The following is a 20,908-nucleotide window of genomic DNA, read 5'->3' as shown; positions in this document are numbered from 1 at the left end:
TGCTACTAGCCTGTGCCAGTCACTTCACTGGTTGCCCATCCACCACAGAATACAGTTGAAACCTCTCACCCACTAAGCTCTCCACAGTGCTGCACCTCCATACATCTCCTCTCTCATTTCCGTCTACCTTCCTATTGGTGCTCTCCATTCTGCAAGTGATCTAAGATTGCCATTCTCCATAATTCATACCTCTCACTCCCGTCTTTAAGACTTTTCTCGAGCTGCACCTACACCGAATATCAGGTCAATTCCCAACTTCCCTACTTTGAAACGTGCCTTAAAAACACATCTTTTCATGCAGGCTTACCAAGCTACCTAAACTGACTCTTCCCCTAGTAACCCCCCTCCCCCTCAAATCTTATTCTTCAGACCTGTACTCGATCTTCTGACAGTAGGGGATCATGCCCCCATGCGTAATGGCTCAGTGCCCATGCTACGGACCACAAACTGTCCGTGTGCGGATGAGCACCCATTGACTCGGGTCCGCGATCCACAACATACGGCCAAAGATAAAACATGTTCTATCTTTTTGCGGTGCGGAAGCATGGATCAGAAGCCTATGGAAGCGCTTTGTAGTGCTTCCGTGGGCTTTCGTTCCGTGGCTCCGCACAGCAAAAAGACAAGTGAAGACCTATCTTCGGTCAGATCTGGGGAATGCGGACCTATTCAAGTCAATGGTTGGTTACGGTCCACCTACACCACTCCTTTTAGTAGAACGATGGCTGGACCACTTCATATAACAATCAGCTACCTTCTGTGTCACCTCCACTTCCTAAATTGTAAAGCGCTGCGGAATTTGGTGGAGATATATAAAGATTATTAGTATTGAGTTTTTTCAATATGATGTGAACGATACCATTGCAGATTGCCAATGGGGTACCACCTTTCCCGGACCAAACGCAGCTCCCCTGACCCAAACTGACTGCAGCAGTCAATTATGATAGTCAGCTTCTATCTGATTGCGGGTCTATTGTACTGTACTCATACCATCCATGTGAGTACAGTACAACAGATCTATGATCACACATGAGCCATCATAAATAATTTTTCTGTGGTTAAGGAAGAATACCACTGGGACCTGCTCCTAGCTCGAGAAAAGGGCCCTCACGCACACCTGGAAATCGAAACGGAGCCAAGCATGTGCAGCACTCTCCATTCACTGCTATGGGACATACAACAATAGCTGAGCGTGCTTACTTGGGTATTTTTGAGAGCCACATAGCAGGGAATGGAGAGAGCTGCGCATACACAGTTACCGCTCCACTGACTGCGGTGTGCGATGGGGTCCCATTCTTAAAATAGGAACGCACCTATCAGACATTTATGTTACATCCTAATTCTGTCATATCCTGAGGGCAAACTGATACATCTATATGGCCTTCCCCGAGATCCGGATGCAATAAAGGGAACCTGTCACTATGAAAACGCAGAGCAGTCAGCAGGCTAAGAGCAGGAGGAGCTGAGCAGATTGATATATAGTTTATGGGAAAAGGTACAGTAAAACTTTCTATTCATTTAAACCTCTGCTCTATCTGAGCTGTTTTCCAAGTGGGGGTTCTTATCAATGATTGACAGCTTTCCTGTGTAAGCGTGTATACAGGAATACTTGCCAGTGACTCATCAGGACCGCCCCCTTGGACAACTGCGCTCAGAAAGAGCAGAGATTTAAATGCCTAAAAGAAAGGTTTGGCTGAATCTTTTAATACTGTAAACTATACATCAGTCTGCTCAGCTCCTCCTGCTCTATAACCTGCTGCCTGTAGATCAGATACCGCGCTCAACGTGACAAGTTCCCTTTTCTAAAGTGTGACTACCTCATCTGCTCACTAGTACTGACAACTCCTTTTCATTAAACGCCCTCCACATACATTAGTTCACAGACTAATGTGAAGCAGCTTATATAATGTCATTTAGCAGACGCCTGATCTGCCAGATCAAAAAGAGTTAAAAATACAGCACTAAGGTCTGTGCAACCTCTCACAGACTCATTTACTAGGGAGGAGACACAATTTACTTGTTTGTCAAGAGCCGCGCCAGCGATGAGACGTGCTACGCCCAAACCTGACTGCCCAGTCTGGAAAACTTCCACTGCACACAGTCCTCCCTGCAAACCTCTGATGCCAGCCGTAAGGTCCATGACACCCTGGCATTCCTTCTCGGCACCATGTTCTCTGGTGACTTCCAAGCTTACTATACTACAAAGCTGAAGAACTTGTGCTGTGAGATCCCAAATACAGTGAGGGCGAGTTCTAAAAATCAGGGCAACCAGTCACATCCTAGGGCTCATGCTTCAGAAGCCTTGTAAAGGCAGGGGGTCTCCGAGACCCTTTTAGATGCAACCAGGCAGGATGCAGGGATTAAAAAAGACTCACCTGTAACCGATTCTCCGGTTCCAGCACCTAACTCCTTCTACCTCCACTTCTGGTCCTAAGTGGACCAGAAGTGTGACATGATGTCTACAAAAACGGCCTAAGCTGAGACATGTGCAGGCACAGCACATGACTTCTGCAGCCATTGATTGGACGGCAGCGATGACATGCGTGTAGACAGCTTCACACTTCTGGTCCAGGGGAACCGAAAGCGGAAAAGAAGTTTAAAGTAGCTTGGCACTGGAACCAGAGAATCGTTGAGTCTTTTTGTTTTATTTATCCCTGTACCATGCCTGACCATAGCAAAAATAATCCGGACATCGGTGGACTAACAGGTGGTTCAGACCTGAGCGTTCTGAAACGAGCGCTCTGTATGCGCGATTGTACGGGCGTTTACAATCGCGCATACAGAGACAAGCGTGCACACATTGTCGCGCGTTCCCGAATATCTATCTGCGGGAACGCGCGACAAACGCCCCCAAAAAAGCTCAAGAACTTGTTTGAGCGTCGGGCGTTTTACAGCGCGATCGTACGCACTGTAAAACGCCCAGGTGAGAACCATTCCCATAGGGAAGCATTGGTTTCTCCGTGTTGAGCGTTTTACAGCGTGTAGGAACGCGCTGTAAAACGCTCAGGTCTGAACTTAGGGTCAAGGGCTCATGGCCACAGATTCTGTTTAGACATAGGGAGCAGAGGACACTAACAAGACACTCTGCCTTGACGATGACATTGAGATCTGGGAGAGGAACAGCCCAGCAATAAAAGAATCTGTAGGGGGCAAAAACGAAGGATCTTTTTTTTTTTGGCTGGGAGTGGTGTACATGACTCCTTACTAAAGGACGGCGAAATGGAAGAGGCAGACCACAGATGTAGCTGATCTCAGGTGAGGCAACAAGCTCGACAGTTACAGCGGTCTTACAGGGGGCACCTGGCTTACTGGTTACAGGCTACAGATTAGGGTCCATTCAGACGTCACGGACACCGCACATGGCCGGCACTTATATAGAAATGCATATTCTTGTCCATGGCTGCAGACAAGAATAGGACATGTTCTATTTTTTTGTGCAGCTGCGGATCGGAAGTGCAGGTGCGGACAGCACACTGTGCGCTATCCGGATCCGTTCCAGCCCCGTTGAAAATGAATGGGTCCACACAATTACGGAACAGATCTGGACCCAGCATGCAGACATCTAAAGGGAACCTTATGGCTCATGCACACTGCCGTTGCTCTTTTTGCGATCCACAAAACATGGATAGCAGCCTGGTGCGTTTCGCATTTTGCAGAACAGAACATCCTGCCCTCGGTAGAACTGTCCAATCCTTGTCTGCAAAACGGACAAGTATGAGACATGTTCTATTTTTCTGTGGGGCCACGGAACAGACAGGACAGCACACAGTGTGCGGTCCACATCTTCTGCAGTAAATCATTATGAGATTACGAGTTCCCTCCACATGAGCAGTTGTTCAGGCCGGGAAATATTGCTTACACGCGGAGCGCATTCCCCAGAATGAATACGCTTGTCCTAGCCTTAGGCCTCCTTCACAGGTCAGGATCTGGTATTTTTCATCAGTATTTGAACTAACTGGGGGGACGGGGGGGACTCATCATTCTCCCCACGCCAGTTTTCTATTGTAAAAAAGTCACAAACCCTGTGTTTGCAACTTTTTGAATGCCACTGTGACAAAGTTGTGTCACACTTGGCGTTTCTATGCCGCCACTTTCAAAAAGGGGGCATGGCTAGGGTGGGGCCAGCACGCCCAGCGCATTTATCTTCATTTAGGCTGTGTTCACATCTCTGGTGAATATTTCTAGTAGGCTGTTTCGGCAGAGAACCAGCATTACCACATTCAACAGATCCCCGCCGGATCCCTATTGACTATAATGGGATCTGGAGGTGATCTGGCATAAATACGGATTTCTGGCCGGACAAATACCGCTGCATGCAGCAGTTCTTGTCCGGCCAACAGCTTTTTGGTGTAAATCTACAACAGCTAGGTGGCTGGCATTGATGTCAGTCTGGCGCGTTGCCTGCTGGAGGATGCACCATATCTATGACAAGCTGCTGGCGTTTAGCTGCATAGGGGAAATCCAGACCGGCGAAGAAAACGGACATTGCCCCCAACTTTCCTGGGCAATGGCGTACCGCTTGGAGCCTGCCTCGCAGTGGCAGATGCATGTTCGCAGGCCAGAGGACCTCTCCACGTGGCACGCTCTGCTACAGGCTGTGGCCATTTTCCTTGTGGAGCTCCAACAGAAACTTTAGAAAGAGGGCGGCCACCATACAAAGGATGTTTTGCCCACAGTAGCCCATAGTTGCCCATATAGTACAGCACATCAATATAGCGTATTATACAAAACACAATTACAAGTGAGGTAGCATATCGCATAATAGTCATCACATTGCTGGCGTAGACCAGTTCACCATGGATGGTGTTATCACCATAACAAGGTTCAGTCATGGCCTAATGGCATCAAGAATTGGATCTCCTGTAACGGGTGCCATGATAAGGTCAGAAAAGGTCTTCTTTAATGCTAATGAGACAGTTACTCAAATATGGAAAATGTATTTCGATCTCTTCTCTAGAAGAAATAAAACCTCCCCTGTGGTGCCACCTTGGATAATGACTAGGGATATCAGCCAAATGAAGTCTATGAGCGTGCGACATTTATCAAAGCGGACGTGATGAGGACGGGCAAAGCCGATCCCACTAGATCGGTCCTTCAGATACAAGTAATGGAGGATCACTGAGGAGGTCAAGATCCACCCTGGGATCTAGTGCTACGGAGGAAGGAGAAGCTGCGGTCCCCTGTGGAACATATAATTACTGACTGGATTTTAGGTCCCAGAAAACCTTGAAAATGTCCGTTTACTCTAAACCCAACCAAGCAAAAAAAAATCTCCAGAGGGTTGCAGACTGCTGTGGGGCACTGAGCACGTGGACGGGAGAGCTTTGTGATCAGGCATGCAGACATAATACCGGAGGATCTGCATGTACAAACACGACTGGTTTTATAACCAGAGACGGCCGGCTCATTGTTTGGCGCCATATTTCCCACCAAGTACCTATCATATTAATAACAGCAATATGCCGGATGGAATCTGCAGACTCCTGACCCCCACCAACTACGGGCTGCCATCTGTTTGGTGGGTCACAGAGATTAAAGCAGTATTAGGGAAGTGCTTTAGAAGCCATGCGAGCTTATGAAGGATGATATCACTAATGGTAATAACACGAGATTAGGATCCGCCAGAATGCGGCCGATCAGACGTCTGGCGGACTCAGGGGCGCTGGAGATACATCTGGGCTCTGTGGGGGTGTATTATAAAAGACACATGGTAGACGGGGGCACAGGACCTCCATGTCGCACCTTATTGTTCCTACAGATGATCCGACCATCGATATGCAGTTCAAGGACTTGTGCACAGTGGCAAATGAAGAGCGCTAATTATGCCATATACAGGGGTGGACAAATGCCCAGGGGGCTGCCCGCACGCTCCTCATGGCCACCAGCCTGGTACATAATGATCTAATGCTCTCAGCATTAATGTAGGGGCATCAGGCTGGCCAGCGGGCATAGGTGCCCTCCTGAACTCACCTGGACTGCCGTCCTCAGGATGATGATACAGTTCCACACTGTGGCGGGGGGTGTATTTTGTACAGCTATGCTGGGAGTTGTAGTACTGGAGATTATACCTAGACCGGGGGTCAACACTCAGTATCTGTTACTTTTGAGGCCCTCATATCTTTGACATTAGTCAATACTTGAGGTCCGCAGCGTCAGAAATATCCGTGTCACCCAATCCGGTAGCTGTCAATCCTTCAGTAATGTCAGTCATGTGCACGCGGTCACCTCAAATCCGGAGCAACTCAATGACGTCTTCCCCATATCTACTGTCGCCAGAAGGCTGGTGGAATCCGCAGCCAACCTGCACCACAAGTGACGCTGAGGGACGCACGTACCCCCTGCACGAAAATCTTCACCAAAACGCACACGAATCTGCACTACTTCTCAGGGTCTAGGTGACGTCTTTATGGCGGATTTTCTGTTTTTGTTAACAACTGCGTTGAAGTCTACGGGGGAAGACCAGTCTACGCACGGTACGGAATCGCACAAATCGACCTGCCGCGGATTTTATAATCTGCACAACAGGAAAAAAGCAACGTGTATATGAGATTTCTCCAATCTCATACACTGTGGGGGCACTGTATTAGGCTGAGGTTTTACTGCACATCGCATTGGGTGTAGGTGGTCTTAGGATGGACTTGGGTTTAAAGGGGTCCTCTGAATTTTAGAAAAAAGATTGACTTTTGTCTACATATGCCAAATTTAGTGGAAAAAAGCACATTCTCCCCTTCTAATCCCCCGCAGCTCCGCTGCTGCAGTCCGCTGATCCCTTCAGATCTCCCTTTACCTCAACTGCAGCTGTACCATCATATGACTGCTCCAGCGATTCTGTATCGCACCAGCTACCCCTTCTGCTGCTAGTGATTGCAGGTACGGCACTGGCGGAGCAGAGGAATATACAGGTGATAGAATATCGTGCAAAAGTCCATTTATTTCATTAATGCAGCTTAAAATTTGAATATTGTGAAAAGGTCCAATATTCTAGGCTCAAAGTGTCACACTAGTCCGCTAATTAGTCCATATCCCCTGAGCAAAGGGGACCTGAGATTGTGACTTTGGGGTCTCATAAGCTATAAGCCAAAATCATCCAAATTATAACAAAGGCTTTGCCTGTAACGAGTCTCATATGTTAGTTTCACCTTTTAAGTTGCATTACTGAAATCAATGAACTTTACACGATATTCTAGATTTTTTGCGTTTCACCTGTAGGCGATTCTTCCTGACACTGAGAAATGACAGGTAACATGCCATTAGCCCGGCTGTACAGGTGCGATCATTCAGAGCTGAAGCCGATGCAATGAGGTCATTCGTGACCCCACTGGACCGCCGTTCGATACACCCCCCTCACCGCGGGGCCACAAGTGCTACTGATGGTTGGGGCCCCATTCACTGCTTCTATTAGAAATGCTGGATATTATGCAATCACATAAGAAGGCTCCGCCCATAAATGTCTGATTATTTACATAACATTTTCATGCCCTTTTTAAATCCCATATTTATGACACAATCTGACTGTAGGATCGCCGTACATTACATGGGAGAAGCCGCCAGGGCCACTGGGATTTCCTGCACTGGTCTCTCATTCCTCCCAGTTGCTCCTTAGCAACAGACTGGAACCTGATGATACAGTCTGCATTCTGCTGCTAAGGAGCAACCGAGGCATTTCATAGGAAAACCTCCAAAAAGATCCCACTCATCACATCAGGAAACAGCCCATAAAGATGACCATGAGCACAAATCCCAACATGCACTGGCTGGAATGAGAAGATGGGGGTTGTAGTCCGACCACGTCACCTACCTATGGCATGTAACTTCCCGGTACATAGACATGATGACAGATTCTCCTGGTGACAGGAGTGACAAGGACTCACCCCGTGGACGTGGTAACCCTCATTGCCTCCATCCGCAGACTCCGAGCTCAGAGACAGTCCCATGTCGGGGAACGGACCGTGACAGCCGGGACAAGCGGAGGAGATCCCAGCCGGCGACACGCACGACACTACTACACGCTCGCCAGGCCTACTAATCCAGCGCTGCTGGACGGAGCAGGGTGGAGGGACTCTGCAATCGACTGGAATGCCTGGCGGGTAGTGACGCAGCATGGCAACAGAGGAAGGGAGCTGGTAACCAGGGACGCGCGCGCCGAGAGATCGCACTGGGAAATAGAGACCTGTTCATGGGGAAGACGGGGCAGGATCTGGTGGGGGATCTTAGGAGATCCTTAGTAGTCTGATCACAGTGCAAGAGGCTGGAAGACAAGACTAAGGGGGGGAAGTCAGTGACATGTATATACAGGCTCTATAGGCGACACAGACCGAGGCTGGGAGAAATCTGGGAGAAGGACCCTGCTGATCCGAATAAGATACAACCTTCAGCCGATAAAGATTGTAAGGATGGCGGATCCAGACCCTCAGATGATGGTGAGATTAGCGCTTAATCCTATGGTGACATATGTATACTGATTCAGCGATGCCCTTGTACATATCAACTGTATCAGCATAGGGGCAGCCATGTCCTTGTCCTGTCACAGGATCAGGAGGGGACCACCGGCTGTGATCCCCCTAAATGTGGCGTACAAGGGAGCTGACATGGGGGGACCCCCTATTATTGTGATCAGAGCCCCCACTTTCATCGCTCACGGACCCCATACCATACAGGTACATAGCCCGGGGTCCAGTGTTGTCGGACCAGGGGCAGCACTCCACCTGTTGTGAAACTACAGTTCCCAGTATGCTCTATTTATTTCTTTGAGAGTTCTGAGAACAGCAGAGCAAGTTTGCATGCTGGGAGTTGCAGTTTCACAGCAGCTGGAGTGCCGCAGGTTGCCCACCCCTGGACTTTACTGTTAGCGCACAGGCTCTTACACTGACGGCGTATGGCTATACGTATAAAGAGATTTGTGCTGCCGAGCGCGGTCTACACTGGATGCATTTGAATTCACTTCTCAGCTGAGCTCAGGTTTTCAACCTTTGTATCAAAACTCATGAGTTCTCATTCACTGACAGCAAACAAGGTTCTGATGGCGAGGAACTGAAACACACAAAGTATATTGGAAAAGATGCATTCTTTTTCATTTGTATAATAAGTAAACTTTATTTACTTCAAACCTGAAACACCTGTAAAAGGGTTGTCTCCCGTCAGCAGATGGTATTTATCATGTAGAGAAAGTTAAAGGGGTATTTCCATCTTAGACCATGGGGGCATATCGCTAAAATATGCCCCATTCTCTGATAGCTGCTGGGACCCGCACCTATATCGAAAACGGAGCGGGAAGCGCTATAGATGGGGGACCCCAGATTTCGCGGGGTCCGTCCACCACCAAGCTCTAATCCCCTCCTCTCCCATAGAAGTGAATGGGAGCGTGCCATGCATGCGCGGCCCATGCTCCTATTAATTTATATGGGGCAGACAGCAATATATAGGGCAGACGGCCCTATAGAAATGAATGGAGGGCGGCTGCGCATGTCCTACAGCAGGTGGCGCTGGATTCTGTTTTGATCTAACGGCTCTGAATGCACTTTTTCTATTCCAGGCTTCCATCATTTTCTACTGTCGTGATAAGTACAATCGCCACGTGCAGCAGATAGCAAGGGAAGGCCTGCAGAGGTATCACAGTGACCCGGTGCTTCTGTTTTTTAAGGCTTATAGTATCCTCATGGAAGGTAATTTTAATAGCTGAAATTTTTAGTAAATGCCTAATTTCTATTTGTTAGTTTTTTTCAGCTGAAATTATTATCGAAGCGCGTCTGTAGGGGGTCCTTAGTGAAAGGGATTGGGGTAGTCTCCACAGTTATCTGAGGTACAGCAACTGTGGGGGAAGAAGCAGTCAGTTCAGTTCATACACAAGCTGTCCTCTAGCTGCTGATGGCGGCTTTCCACAGTTTTTCTCTTCAGCTTAGTAGACCGCTATATACAGGCAAGTTTAAAGGGGGCGGTTCCTTTGGCTCAGTGCCTAGACTCCCTGCTCTTCCCTCCATCAGATGGCTCGTTGCCAAAGAGAGTAGAACTAAACTTAAAATGTTCTTCAGTTATATAAATGCTAAAAAGTTTAAACCTCAAAGTGTTGACCCTGGAGTGATGAGGGAGGAGTTGTAGAGAGCGATGGGGAGAAAGTAAATAAAAAATAAATAAATCTCCACTGTATTCACTGAGGAAAAGGAAATGTTAGATGAAATGCAGAGTGTCAAAGTAAAAGTGGCCTGTTCCAGGAACAAGTGCAGCAGTGCCTTAAAAAGATTAAAATAGACAAATCACGGGGTCCAGATGGCATACACACCACGTATCCTAAGACAATTAAGTATGTCATAACCAGACCAGGGCTGTGGAGTCGGTAGATAAATGCTCCGACTCCTCAGTTTTTGGTACTTCCGACTCCGACTCCTCTGTATTTAATATGCAAAATGTATTTTATACATTCCTTGAAGGAAAGAAAGGCAGCATACACGTCATTACTACAGAACTACTGGCTAGGAAGTCAACAATCTACTGTATTGAACAGTAGAAGCAAAAGACAAACACAATGAAAACAACAAATTTTTTTTTTTTTTTTTTTATCAAGTGGCTGAATAGTAGCAGCAGGCAGAAACATCAGGGACAGGAACTTTACCAGTTCAAAAACGCAAACCACATTATTTGGTTGTTTTAGAACAAAAACAAAGCTTATCTAAATGAACCAAAAACTAAATCTGTAAAACTTGGAAATGGTTTATATTAATCTTGGAATGTAGTTATAGCAAATGCAATTTGCTGGCCTCTGCCAGATCCTTTTTCATAGAGGCTCTTAAATCAGACTTTATTATTTTTAGAGCTGAAAATAATCTTTCAGCACTGACTTGGGCGGGTGGCATTGCAGTAACCATTCTGGCCACATCACTAATGATCTCTGGATAAACAAGGATGGCTTCTTCTGCAGTAAGTTTTGATGAGCGATCCTACTTTTTAACTTCTTTTAGTACTTTAAAAAACATATTTACTTAATCAGGTATCAGTGAGAGGCGAGATTAACCATGGGCGTTGTGTTCCCTGTAACAGCGGAACACAACACAATAGAAAGTATAAGTATTGCCGCTCCTTAACTGTGCGTTGCGTGCCATATAGTGAAGCATATGAAAAGCATGCTTCTTCACTGTCACTTAACGTGTTCGTTTTGCGGTAACGTGACGCACTGCATGCATTGGTCTTTATTCTTACAGTAGAGAAGTAATTAATTATAACTTTTTGTGAATTTGGGACATTTAAACTTGCTTTTTTTATTTTTTATTATTCCAATTGAAATTTAGTAGGAGTCGGAGTCGGTTCGTTTTTGCCGACACCGACTCCAGGTACCCAAAATTGCCTCCGACTCCTCGACTCTGACTCCACAGCCCTGATATTTATCCCGTCGATAGGAGATAAGTGTTTTTCTTGGGATATTTTTTCTTCTGATATTTAAAGGGGTTATCCAACCCTTATAATGACCCCAAATGCCCAGGCACCTCATATAGATTATACTTACCGGGTGATGCCAGGGATGATCATCCCCGTCGTGGCCTGCTATTGGCTGCACTAAACCCCAAATCAGTAGAAGGCTTGCACAGTAAAATATACATTTTTGCAGATGACACTAAAGTAATTTACACGGAAGAGCACAGTGTACTGTTGCAGAGGGATCTATATACAAAATGGTAAAACACCGAGTAACACGACCGTATGTGTTTTGCGGTCCGCAAATTGCGGATCCGCAAAAAAAACAACTGATGACTCCCTTTTTTTTGCGGATCCATTGTAACAATGCCTAAATCGGACAAGAATAGGACGTGTTCTATTTTTTTTGCGGGTCTACGGAACGGACATACCGATACAGACATATTTTGCGGAATGAATGGGTCTGCATCCTATCCGCTAAAAAAAACTGAACGGACACGGAAACAAGCAACGTTCGTGTGCATGTAGCCCACATAACTGAGCCGAAAGGAGCCCACAGGCCCCATAGACTATAATGGGGTCCGTTAGGTTTCCGCTCAGACAAAGATTTTGGAGCGGAGACCAAATTTGTGCATGCAGGACTTTTGTCTCCGCTTCAAAAATCTTCTGAGCGGATAATGGGTTGCATGAAAAGGGGCTTAGATTCCCATGATGAGAACACAGTCCTACCACTTTACAAATCACTGTTCAGACCACACATGGAGTACTGTGTACAGTTCTGGGCTCCTGTGAACAAGGCAGACATAGAAGAGGATTCTTTACGGTAAGAGCAGTGAGACTATGGAACTCTCTGCCTGAGGAGGTGGTGATGGTGAGTACAATAAAGGAATTCAAGAGGGGCCTGGATGTATTTCTGGAGTGTAATAATATTACAGGCTATAGCTACTAGAGAGGGGTCGTTGATCCAGGGGGTTATTCTGATTGCCTGATTGGCGTCGGGAAGGAATTTTTTCTCCTACAGTGAGTTAAATTGGCTTCTAGCTAGTGTTTTTTTTGCCTTCCTCTGGATCAACTTTGCAGGATAACAGGCCGAACTAGATGGACAGATGTCTTTTTTCAGCCATACAAGCTATGGAGTTACTTTGTCCTTTTCATTGCTCTTGGGTGGCAGTTTCCTGGCCCTCTTCCCAGATCCTTCTCTTCTCACCTTCTGCTTCAAACATTTGTACTATGGCGCTACCCTCAGTGCAGCATTTAACATATCAATGTTGGCAACTTAAATATAGTAAGTCCAGATCCTATGTGGAGAAAAGGCACAGAGCACTCTGAAGTTAAAGGGGTTCTTCGGGAATGAGGAAAATGAAAATACTTAAATATTACTTTATTATAAACATATATAAACATATTCCCAAATACCTTTCATTAGTTATAATGGCTTGTTTTGTCTGGGGAGCAATTATTAGGATAAAAAAATGGCTGCCATCCAATTAGTACACACAAAACACTAAGCTAAAGAGCTGCCTCATCCTCCTCTCTGCTCTGCTTGTCAGGGCTTATTATCCTGAATACAGATGATAAGACCTTTATCTGAATCTTTGTAGGAATGGAGTCCATGAGGGGATATGAAGTACAGAGAGGATGGACAGGACAGACTGTGGTAATGTGAGGCTGTGGTAATGGAGACTGCATACAAGTGCTTCTGCTCATCAGCCACATCCTCCCTGTACTTCATTTGTCTCCTCATGGACTCCATTCCTTAAATGATTCAGCTGAAGATCTTATCATCTGTATTCAGGATCATAATCCCTGACAAGTAGGAGATGAGGATGAGGCAGCTCTTTAGCTCAGTGTTCTGAAATAACTTATCCTGCTGTGTGATTAGGACAGGTTTTGTGAGTACTAATAGGACAGCGGCCATTTTATTTCTTCTAATGATTGCTCCCTAGGAAAAAAAAGAGCCATTATAAACTAATGAACGGTATTTGTGAATATATTTATAATAAAGTAATATTTAAGTATTTTCATTTTCTTAATTCCTGGACAACCCCTTTAATGTCCAAATTACATCTTTTATAGGGTGGGAGCTCGTCAACCCCTCCACACATCTGTACTATTTTATCCTTTTGTCTGCCCATTTGCATGTTCTGATACAGTCCCTGAGCAGACATCTCCAGGAGAGCAGCTGTATGGAGATGTCCATAAGGCAGGAATCACAGTTTTTGGTGCATTTTGGGGATCCAGGAGTGGATGCGGCAGGAAGGAGAAGTAAAGGTCCTTCTTTTATATCTCCTATTCTTTTTTAATCCACTGGCTATGGCTCAAAAACAGCATCAAAACCTGCATCAACTGCTAGGATATACCGTTACTTACTTCCTGGACTTCCAACCATCCTCATGTACCCTCATATAGGTTATACTTACCCCTCTCCCCGACATCCGCGACGCTTCTGATCCCTGCACGGCCGCCGCTGCATCTCCCTGTTGTGGGGATCAAAACATCCAGCAGACCGATAGCAGGCCGTTATGGGGACAAGCTTCCCTAGCATCGCGGGTGATTCTACAGAGGCTCGTCCCCGTCATAGCCTGCTATTGCCTGATCCTCCTTTTTCCGTAGACGGGATGTTTTGACAGGGAGATGCAGCGGCGGCCATGCGGGGATCAGAAGCGATGCGGGTGACGGGGAGCGGGGTAAGTATAATCTATATGAGGGGCCCGGGCATTAGGGAGGGGGTCAATATAGAGGTTACATAAACCCTTTAATGTACTTTCGGAGGGGGCAGTTCGCTACACATATGCCAACCATGACCACCCATGGCAGCCAATGACTGCACAATTTTGGGGTAATATGAGACTTTTGGTTGCTTCTATGGGTCATAGCTTGGCCACATGTGACCAGCTTCACCACCTGACCGTACCCTTAGAATAAAGGACCACTACACTAATTAGGTGCTGCAGCTCATTTAATGATTTCCCTTGCACAGTGACCCACTTGGCCCCCACCTCGGCACAGGACATAACAGCATAGCTCCATATACTTGAAAGGAGTTAGAGTGTCGATTCCTGCAAAGGTATGTATTAGAGTGAGACTTGTAGCAAATTTTGGGGTTGTTCAGGCTACAGATATGGATGACCTGTCTTCAGGATACCCCACAATCAGCTGTTTTGGGCAGCCGCGGCATCAGAAACTGGAGCTGGAAGCAGACAGCTGTGTGCACTGTGTGGTGGCAGTGCCCAGGGTACTGCAGCTCAGCTCCCACCCAAGTGAATGGAGTGGAGTGTATAGACCAGGCATGCTCAACCTGCGGCCCTCCAGCGGTTGTAAAACTACAACTCCCACGATGCCCTTCTGTAGGCTGTCAGGGAATGATAGGAGTTGTAGTTTTGCAACAGCTGGAGGGCCGCAGGTTGAGCATGCCTAATATAGACCATCGGCTTCCTCTCCGTACACTGTGTGGCTTCTGACGCTGCGGCCGGGTGTTGGACCTCCACCAATCTGATATTGACAGTTTTATGATGAAATAATTGCAGTTTATCTATAATGTTATTTGTGTTTATGGTAACAGATCGTGTGCAGGAAGCCATCCGGGAGCTGGAGTCCATCAAGGATGTCCCTGAAGTCTCCTTATGTGCCATCATGTTACTTATGTACGCACACAAAAAAAGTAAAGCCATAGGTAAGAGTTTGCTTGTCCATGTAAACGACCAGTAGAGTATACTGGTTTGGAATGGACATTCACCCGACTGTGTTCAGGATCTGTATCACACACTTCCCGTGTATGGTTCCCATAGAAATCTGCAAGCGCATGTCGTACCTTCTCAGATTTTCACACTGACACACAGAAATCATGGCATGCTCATATACGGCAGTACCACACAACTAGAGATGAGCGAATTTCTTATTTACAAATTCGTTCACGCATCGTTTGGTGGTAAAAGCAGAATTGTGCTATAGATTCCGTTACCACGGACCATAATGCAATTTCATAACGGAATGCCTTTAGAGGCTTTCTGTTATTCATTCTGTCATAATTATGGCCTGCATAACGGATCCGTCCCATTTCCGTTATGCAGCCCATAGACTTCTATAATGATGGAATGAATAACGGAATGCCTCTAAAGGCATTCCGTCATAGAATTGCGTTATTGTCCGTGGTAACGGAATTCATAGCGCAATTCTGCTTTTATCACCAAACGTAGCGTGAACGAATTTCATAACATGAAATTCGCTGATCTCTACACACAACCATACGGATCTGTACTACAGGCCCAGATTACAGTACATGTGCTACCGGATCATAGCGGCAGGTGACATGGGGCAATTTGAGGTACTATTACGTCATGGTGAAAGGGTGGGCACTGCTGCAGTGCCCGCCCATCAGAGTGGGGGCCCGGCAATCACTGATAGCCGGGCCCCTGCTGTATCTGCCGGCATCACTGTGAAAGCGATGCCGGCAGATTAACCTCTTTTATGCCACGGTCAGCGCTTACCTCTGCATAAATGGTGTTTGGGACGGGTGAGGGATCCCATCAGGTCCTTGCACTGCAGTGACGGGGACCCGATGGGTGAGAAGGCCGGAGGAGGTTGGGTCTCCTAGGCAACCTGTTACTGTATTACTCAGTGTCATACACTAACAGGAAATGCATTACAATACAGATGTATTGTAATGCATTGCAGAGGGGATCAGACCCCCAAAAGTTGAAGTCCCAGAGTAGGACAGAAATAAAGTTTAAAAAAAAGTGTTTTTAATAATAAAAAATAAAGTTTCAAGTAAAAAAAAAAAAATGCCCCTTTCCCCTTATTTGATAATAAAAAATAGAAGAAACAAATTAAAAAAACACACATTTTAGGTATCTCCGCGTCCGTAGATACCTAACCAATGACCCTGCTGCCTCTATATCGCCATGACCAACTCAACCCGCACCTACTGTGTCCTTCTCCCATACCATGTAGATTGTAAGCCCTCACGGGCAGGGCCCTCTCTCCTTCTGTACCAGTTTGTAACTCATCTTGTTTATGATTAGTACAATTGTCTGTTATGTATGTGCACCGCTTATCATATGTACAGCGCTATGGAATGAATGGCGCTTAAATAATAAATAATAATAATAATAATACCCCGTCAGATAAACACCGTAGAAAAATAAATAAATAAAAACTGTGACAAAAAAGCAATTTTTGTCCCCTTACATCACAAAAAGCGCAAGACCAAGTGATCAAAAATTCATATGCACCCTAAAATAGTACAAATCAAACAGCCACCTCATACTGCAAAAATTTAGTCTCTATATAAGACAATCGCCTTAAAATCGACAATCGCCCTAAAAAAAATGTTTTTTTAAAAACCTAGGGCTAAACACTAAAACATAATTTTTCTAAAATGCCTTTATTGTGTAAAACTTAAATAAAAAAAAGTAGGTATTGCCACATCCATAATGACCTACTGTATAAAAATATCACATGACCTAACACCCCAGATAAACACAGTAAAAAAAAAAAAAAAAAGAGTGCCAAAAAAGCTATTTTTTGTCACCTAACATCACAAAAAGTGCAACACCAAACGATCAAAAAGGCATTTGGACCCCTAAAATAGAACCATTCAAACCTGCCCAAAAATTTGATTCTACCTAAGACAATCGCCAAAAAAAACTATGGCTCTCAGACTATGGAGACAGTGAAATATGATTTTTTTGTTTAAAAAATACTTTTATTGTGTTAAAGTGAAATAAAAAAAGTAGACATATTAGGTATTGCCATATCCATAATGACCTACTCTATAAAAATATCACATAACCTAACACCTCAGATAAACAACCTATAAAAATAAAATGAAAACAGTGGCAAGAAAGCCATTTTTGGGTGATCAAAAAGGTGTATGCACAACTGTGGTTCTCAGACTGTCGAGACGCTAAAGCATAATTTTTTTTGTTTCAAAAATGCTTTTATTGTGTAAAACTTTAATAAATAAGAAAAAGTACTGTATTTTTCGCTTTATAAGATGCACCTGATGATAAAATACACCTAGGTTTTTGAGGAGGAAAATAAGAAAAACTATATTTTGAACCAAAAGTTGTGCTTTTAGTGAGTTTTGAACTAATAGTGGTCTGTGGATGACAATATTATGGGGGATCTGTGGATGACACTGTTATAGAGGGGATCTGTGGATGATGCACTGTTATGGGGGATCTGTGGATGATGCACTGTTATGGGGGATCTGTGGATGACGCTGTTATGGGGATCTGTGGATGACGCATTGTTATGGGGGCATCTGTGGATGACGCACTGTTATGGGGGCATCTGTGGATGACGCACTGTTATGGGGAGATCTGTGGATGACACATATACAGGTCCTTCTAAAAAAAATTAGCATATTGTGATAAAGTTCATTATTTTCTGTAATGTACTGATAAACATTAGACTTTCATATATTTTGGATTCATTACACACCAACTGAAGTAGTTCAAGCCTTTTATTGTTTTAATATTGATGATTTTGGCATACAGCTCATGAAAACCCATATTTCCTATCTAAAAAAATTAGCATATTTCATCCGACCAATAAAAGAAAAGTGTTTTTAATACAAAAAAAGTCAACCTTTAAATAATTATGTTCAGTTATGCACTCAATACTTGGTCGGGAATCCTTTTGCAGAAATGACTGCTTCAATGCGGCGTGGCATGGAGGCAATCAGCATGTGGCACTGCTGAGGTGTTATGGAGGCCCAGGATGCTTCGATAGCGGCCTTAAGCTCATCCAGAGTGTTGGGTCTTGCGTCTCTCAACTTTCTCTTCCCAATATCCCACAGATTCTCTATGGGGTTTAGGTCAGGAGAGTTGGCAGGCCAATTGAGCACAGTAATACCATAGTCAGTAAACCATTTACCAGTGGTTTTGGCACTGTGAGCAGGTGCCAGGTCGTGCTGAAAAATGAAATCTTCATCTCCATAAAGCTTTTCAGCAGATGGAAGCATGAAGTGCTCCGAAATCTCCTGATAGCTAGCTGCATTGACCCTGCCCTTAATAAAACACATTGGACCAACACCAGCAGCTGACATGGCACCCCAGACCATCACTGACTGTGGGTACTTGACACTGGACTTCAGGCATTTTGGCATTTCCCTCTCCCCAGTCTTCCTCCAGACTCTGGCACCTTGATTTCCGAATGACATGCAACAGTCCAGTGCTGCTTCTCTGTAGCCCACGTCAGGCGCTTCTGCCGCTGTTTCTGGTTCAAAAGTAGCTTGACCTGGGGAATGCGGCACCTGTAGCCCATTTCCTGCACACGCCTGTACACGGTGGCTCTGGATGTTCCTACTCCAGACTCAGTCCACTGCTTCCGCAGGTCCCCCAAGGTCTGAAATCGGTCCTTCTCCACAATCTTCCTCAGGGTCCGGTCACCTCTTCTCGTTGTGCAGCGTTTTCTGCCACACTTTTTCCTTCCCACAGACTTCCCACTGAGGTGCCTTGATACAGCACTCTGGGAACAGCCTATTCGTTCAGAAATTTCTTTCCGTGTCTTACCCTCTTGCTTGAGGGTGTCAATGATGGCCTTCTGGACAGCAGTCAGGTCTGCAGTCTTACCCATGATTGCGGTTTTGAGTAATGAACCAGGCTGGGAGTTTTTAAAAGCCTCAGGAATCTTTTGCAGGTGTTTAGAGTTAATTAGTTGATTCAGATGATTAGGTTAATAGCTTGTTTAGAGAACCTTTTCATGATATGCAAATTTTTTTAGATAGGAATTTGGGTTTTTATGAGCTGTATGCCAAAATCATCAATATTAAAACAATAAAAGGCTTGAACTACTTCAGTTGTGTGCAATGAATCTAAAATATATGAAAGTCTAATGTTTATCAGTACATTACAGAAAATAATGAACCTTATCACAATATGCTAATTTTTTTCGAAGGACCTGTATAGCATCTTATGATATATACAGTATGTGTAATCCACAGATCGCCCCCATATCAGTGTGCCTGTGTAAATAGTGACCCCCAATACACCTGGCCCTGCTCACAGCAGTCTTCATATCTAAACTGTAATCATGTAATCCTTAACCTCTTGGTTAGCTTTGTTAAAGTAGCGTAATGATCTGCAGTAGTACTCACTATCAAACTACCGTAGCAGGCCGGCCAGCAGCGTAACGTCACTCACTCCGTCATGTGCCTGCCCCTTTCACTTTATTAATGGAGCAGGCGCGTGACGGAGTGAGTGACGTTACGGTGCTGGCCTGCCTGCTACGGTAGTTTGATAGTAAGAACTACTACAGAGGAATGTGCTACTTTAACAAAGCTAACCCACTGGTTAAGGATTAAATGACTACACTTTTCATATGAAGACTGCTGTGTGTGGGCCCTGGTGTAATAGCGTACAGTGACTGCACTTGGCCCCGCCGCGATCGTAACATCAGTTGGTGGCCTCCAGTCCCTCCTCCCTCCCCGCTGATACATCGCCGGCTGCGCTGTGCAGCATAGCTGCCGGCGATGTATCAGTGTCAGCGCACCATTCGCTTTATAAGACGCACTGCCATTTTCCCCCCACTTTTTTTTGGGGGGGAAAGTGTGTCTTATAAAGCTAAAAATACGGAATACATGTTAGGTATTGCCACATCCGTAACGACCTGCTCTATAAAATATCACATGACCTACCCCAACAGGTGAATGCTGTAAAAAAAAAAAAATTTAAACTGTGTCAAAACAACCAATTTTTTGGTCACCTTGCCCATGAAGTGTAATATTGAATGACCAAAAAAATCATATGTACCCAAAAATGGTACCAATAAAAACGTCAACTCAAATATGCTTTATTATGTAAAACTGAAACAAACAAACAAAGAAAGTAGACATATTTGATACCATTGCATCTGTAACAACCTGCTCTATAAAAAAAAAGCACATGATCTAACCTGTCAGATAAACATTGTAAAAAAACAAAAAATGAAAACAGTGCCAGAACAGCTATTTGGTTACCTTGCCTCACAAAAAACGTAATATAGAGCGATCAAAAATCATATGTACCCCAAAATAATACCAATAAAACTGTCACCTTATCCCATAGTTTCCAAAATGGGGTAAATTTTTTGGAGTTTCTACTGTAGGGGTGTATCAGGGGGGCTTCAAATGGGACGTGGTGTCTAAAAACCAGTCCAGCAAAATCTGCCTTCCAAAATCCATATGGTGCTCTTTTCCTTCTGCGCCCTGCCGTGTGCCCTTACAGCAGTTTACGACCACATGTGGGGTGTTTCTGTAAACCACATGTTTTGTTTGGCTGTTATCAATGTGTTGAAGATTTTTTTTTATTAAAATGGAAAATCTGCCAAAAAAGTTACATTTAGAAATGTCATCTCCATTTAGAAATGTAATCTCCATAAATTTAGAAATGTAATCTCCAGTTTTGAAAATTGTGAATTTTTCAAAATTTTTGATATTTCATAAATAAACGTAAATTATGCTGACTCAAATTTATGACTATCGCTACATCCATAATGGCCCGTGCTATGCAATTATCATGTAATT

At 44.9% G+C, this 20,908-nt stretch overlaps 2 protein-coding genes and 1 pseudogene across 2 annotated transcripts in view; 2 read left to right on the top strand and 1 right to left on the bottom strand.

Annotated features, from left to right (window-relative positions):
- The window catches only part of GORASP1 (golgi reassembly stacking protein 1), a 37,459-nt gene extending 29,438 nt beyond the window's left edge, over positions 1-8,021 (bottom strand). Inside the window, exon 1 of the mRNA XM_044293313.1 lies at positions 7,869-8,021. Coding sequence (XP_044149248.1) covers positions 7,869-7,931 — 63 coding nt within the window. The 5' untranslated portion in view covers positions 7,932-8,021. The remainder of the gene's footprint in view (positions 1-7,868) is intronic.
- Positions 1-20,908, top strand: part of LOC122939476 — a 284,892-nt pseudogene that overhangs the window by 162,152 nt on the left and 101,832 nt on the right.
- TTC21A (tetratricopeptide repeat domain 21A) overlaps positions 8,128-20,908 on the top strand; it is a 108,789-nt gene continuing 96,008 nt past the window's right edge. Inside the window, exons 1-3 of the mRNA XM_044293310.1 lie at positions 8,128-8,417; positions 9,530-9,659; positions 14,963-15,073. Of these exons, the coding sequence (XP_044149245.1) occupies positions 8,391-8,417; positions 9,530-9,659; positions 14,963-15,073 (268 nt within the window). The 5' untranslated portion in view covers positions 8,128-8,390. The remainder of the gene's footprint in view (positions 8,418-9,529; positions 9,660-14,962; positions 15,074-20,908) is intronic.

This window comes from Bufo gargarizans, chromosome 5 (genome assembly GCF_014858855.1).
Source record: "Bufo gargarizans isolate SCDJY-AF-19 chromosome 5, ASM1485885v1, whole genome shotgun sequence".
NCBI classification, from domain to species: Eukaryota; Metazoa; Chordata; class Amphibia; order Anura; family Bufonidae; genus Bufo; species Bufo gargarizans.
The sequence above is the reverse complement of the archived record's forward strand: the minus strand, read 5'-3'. Positions and strand labels throughout refer to the sequence as shown.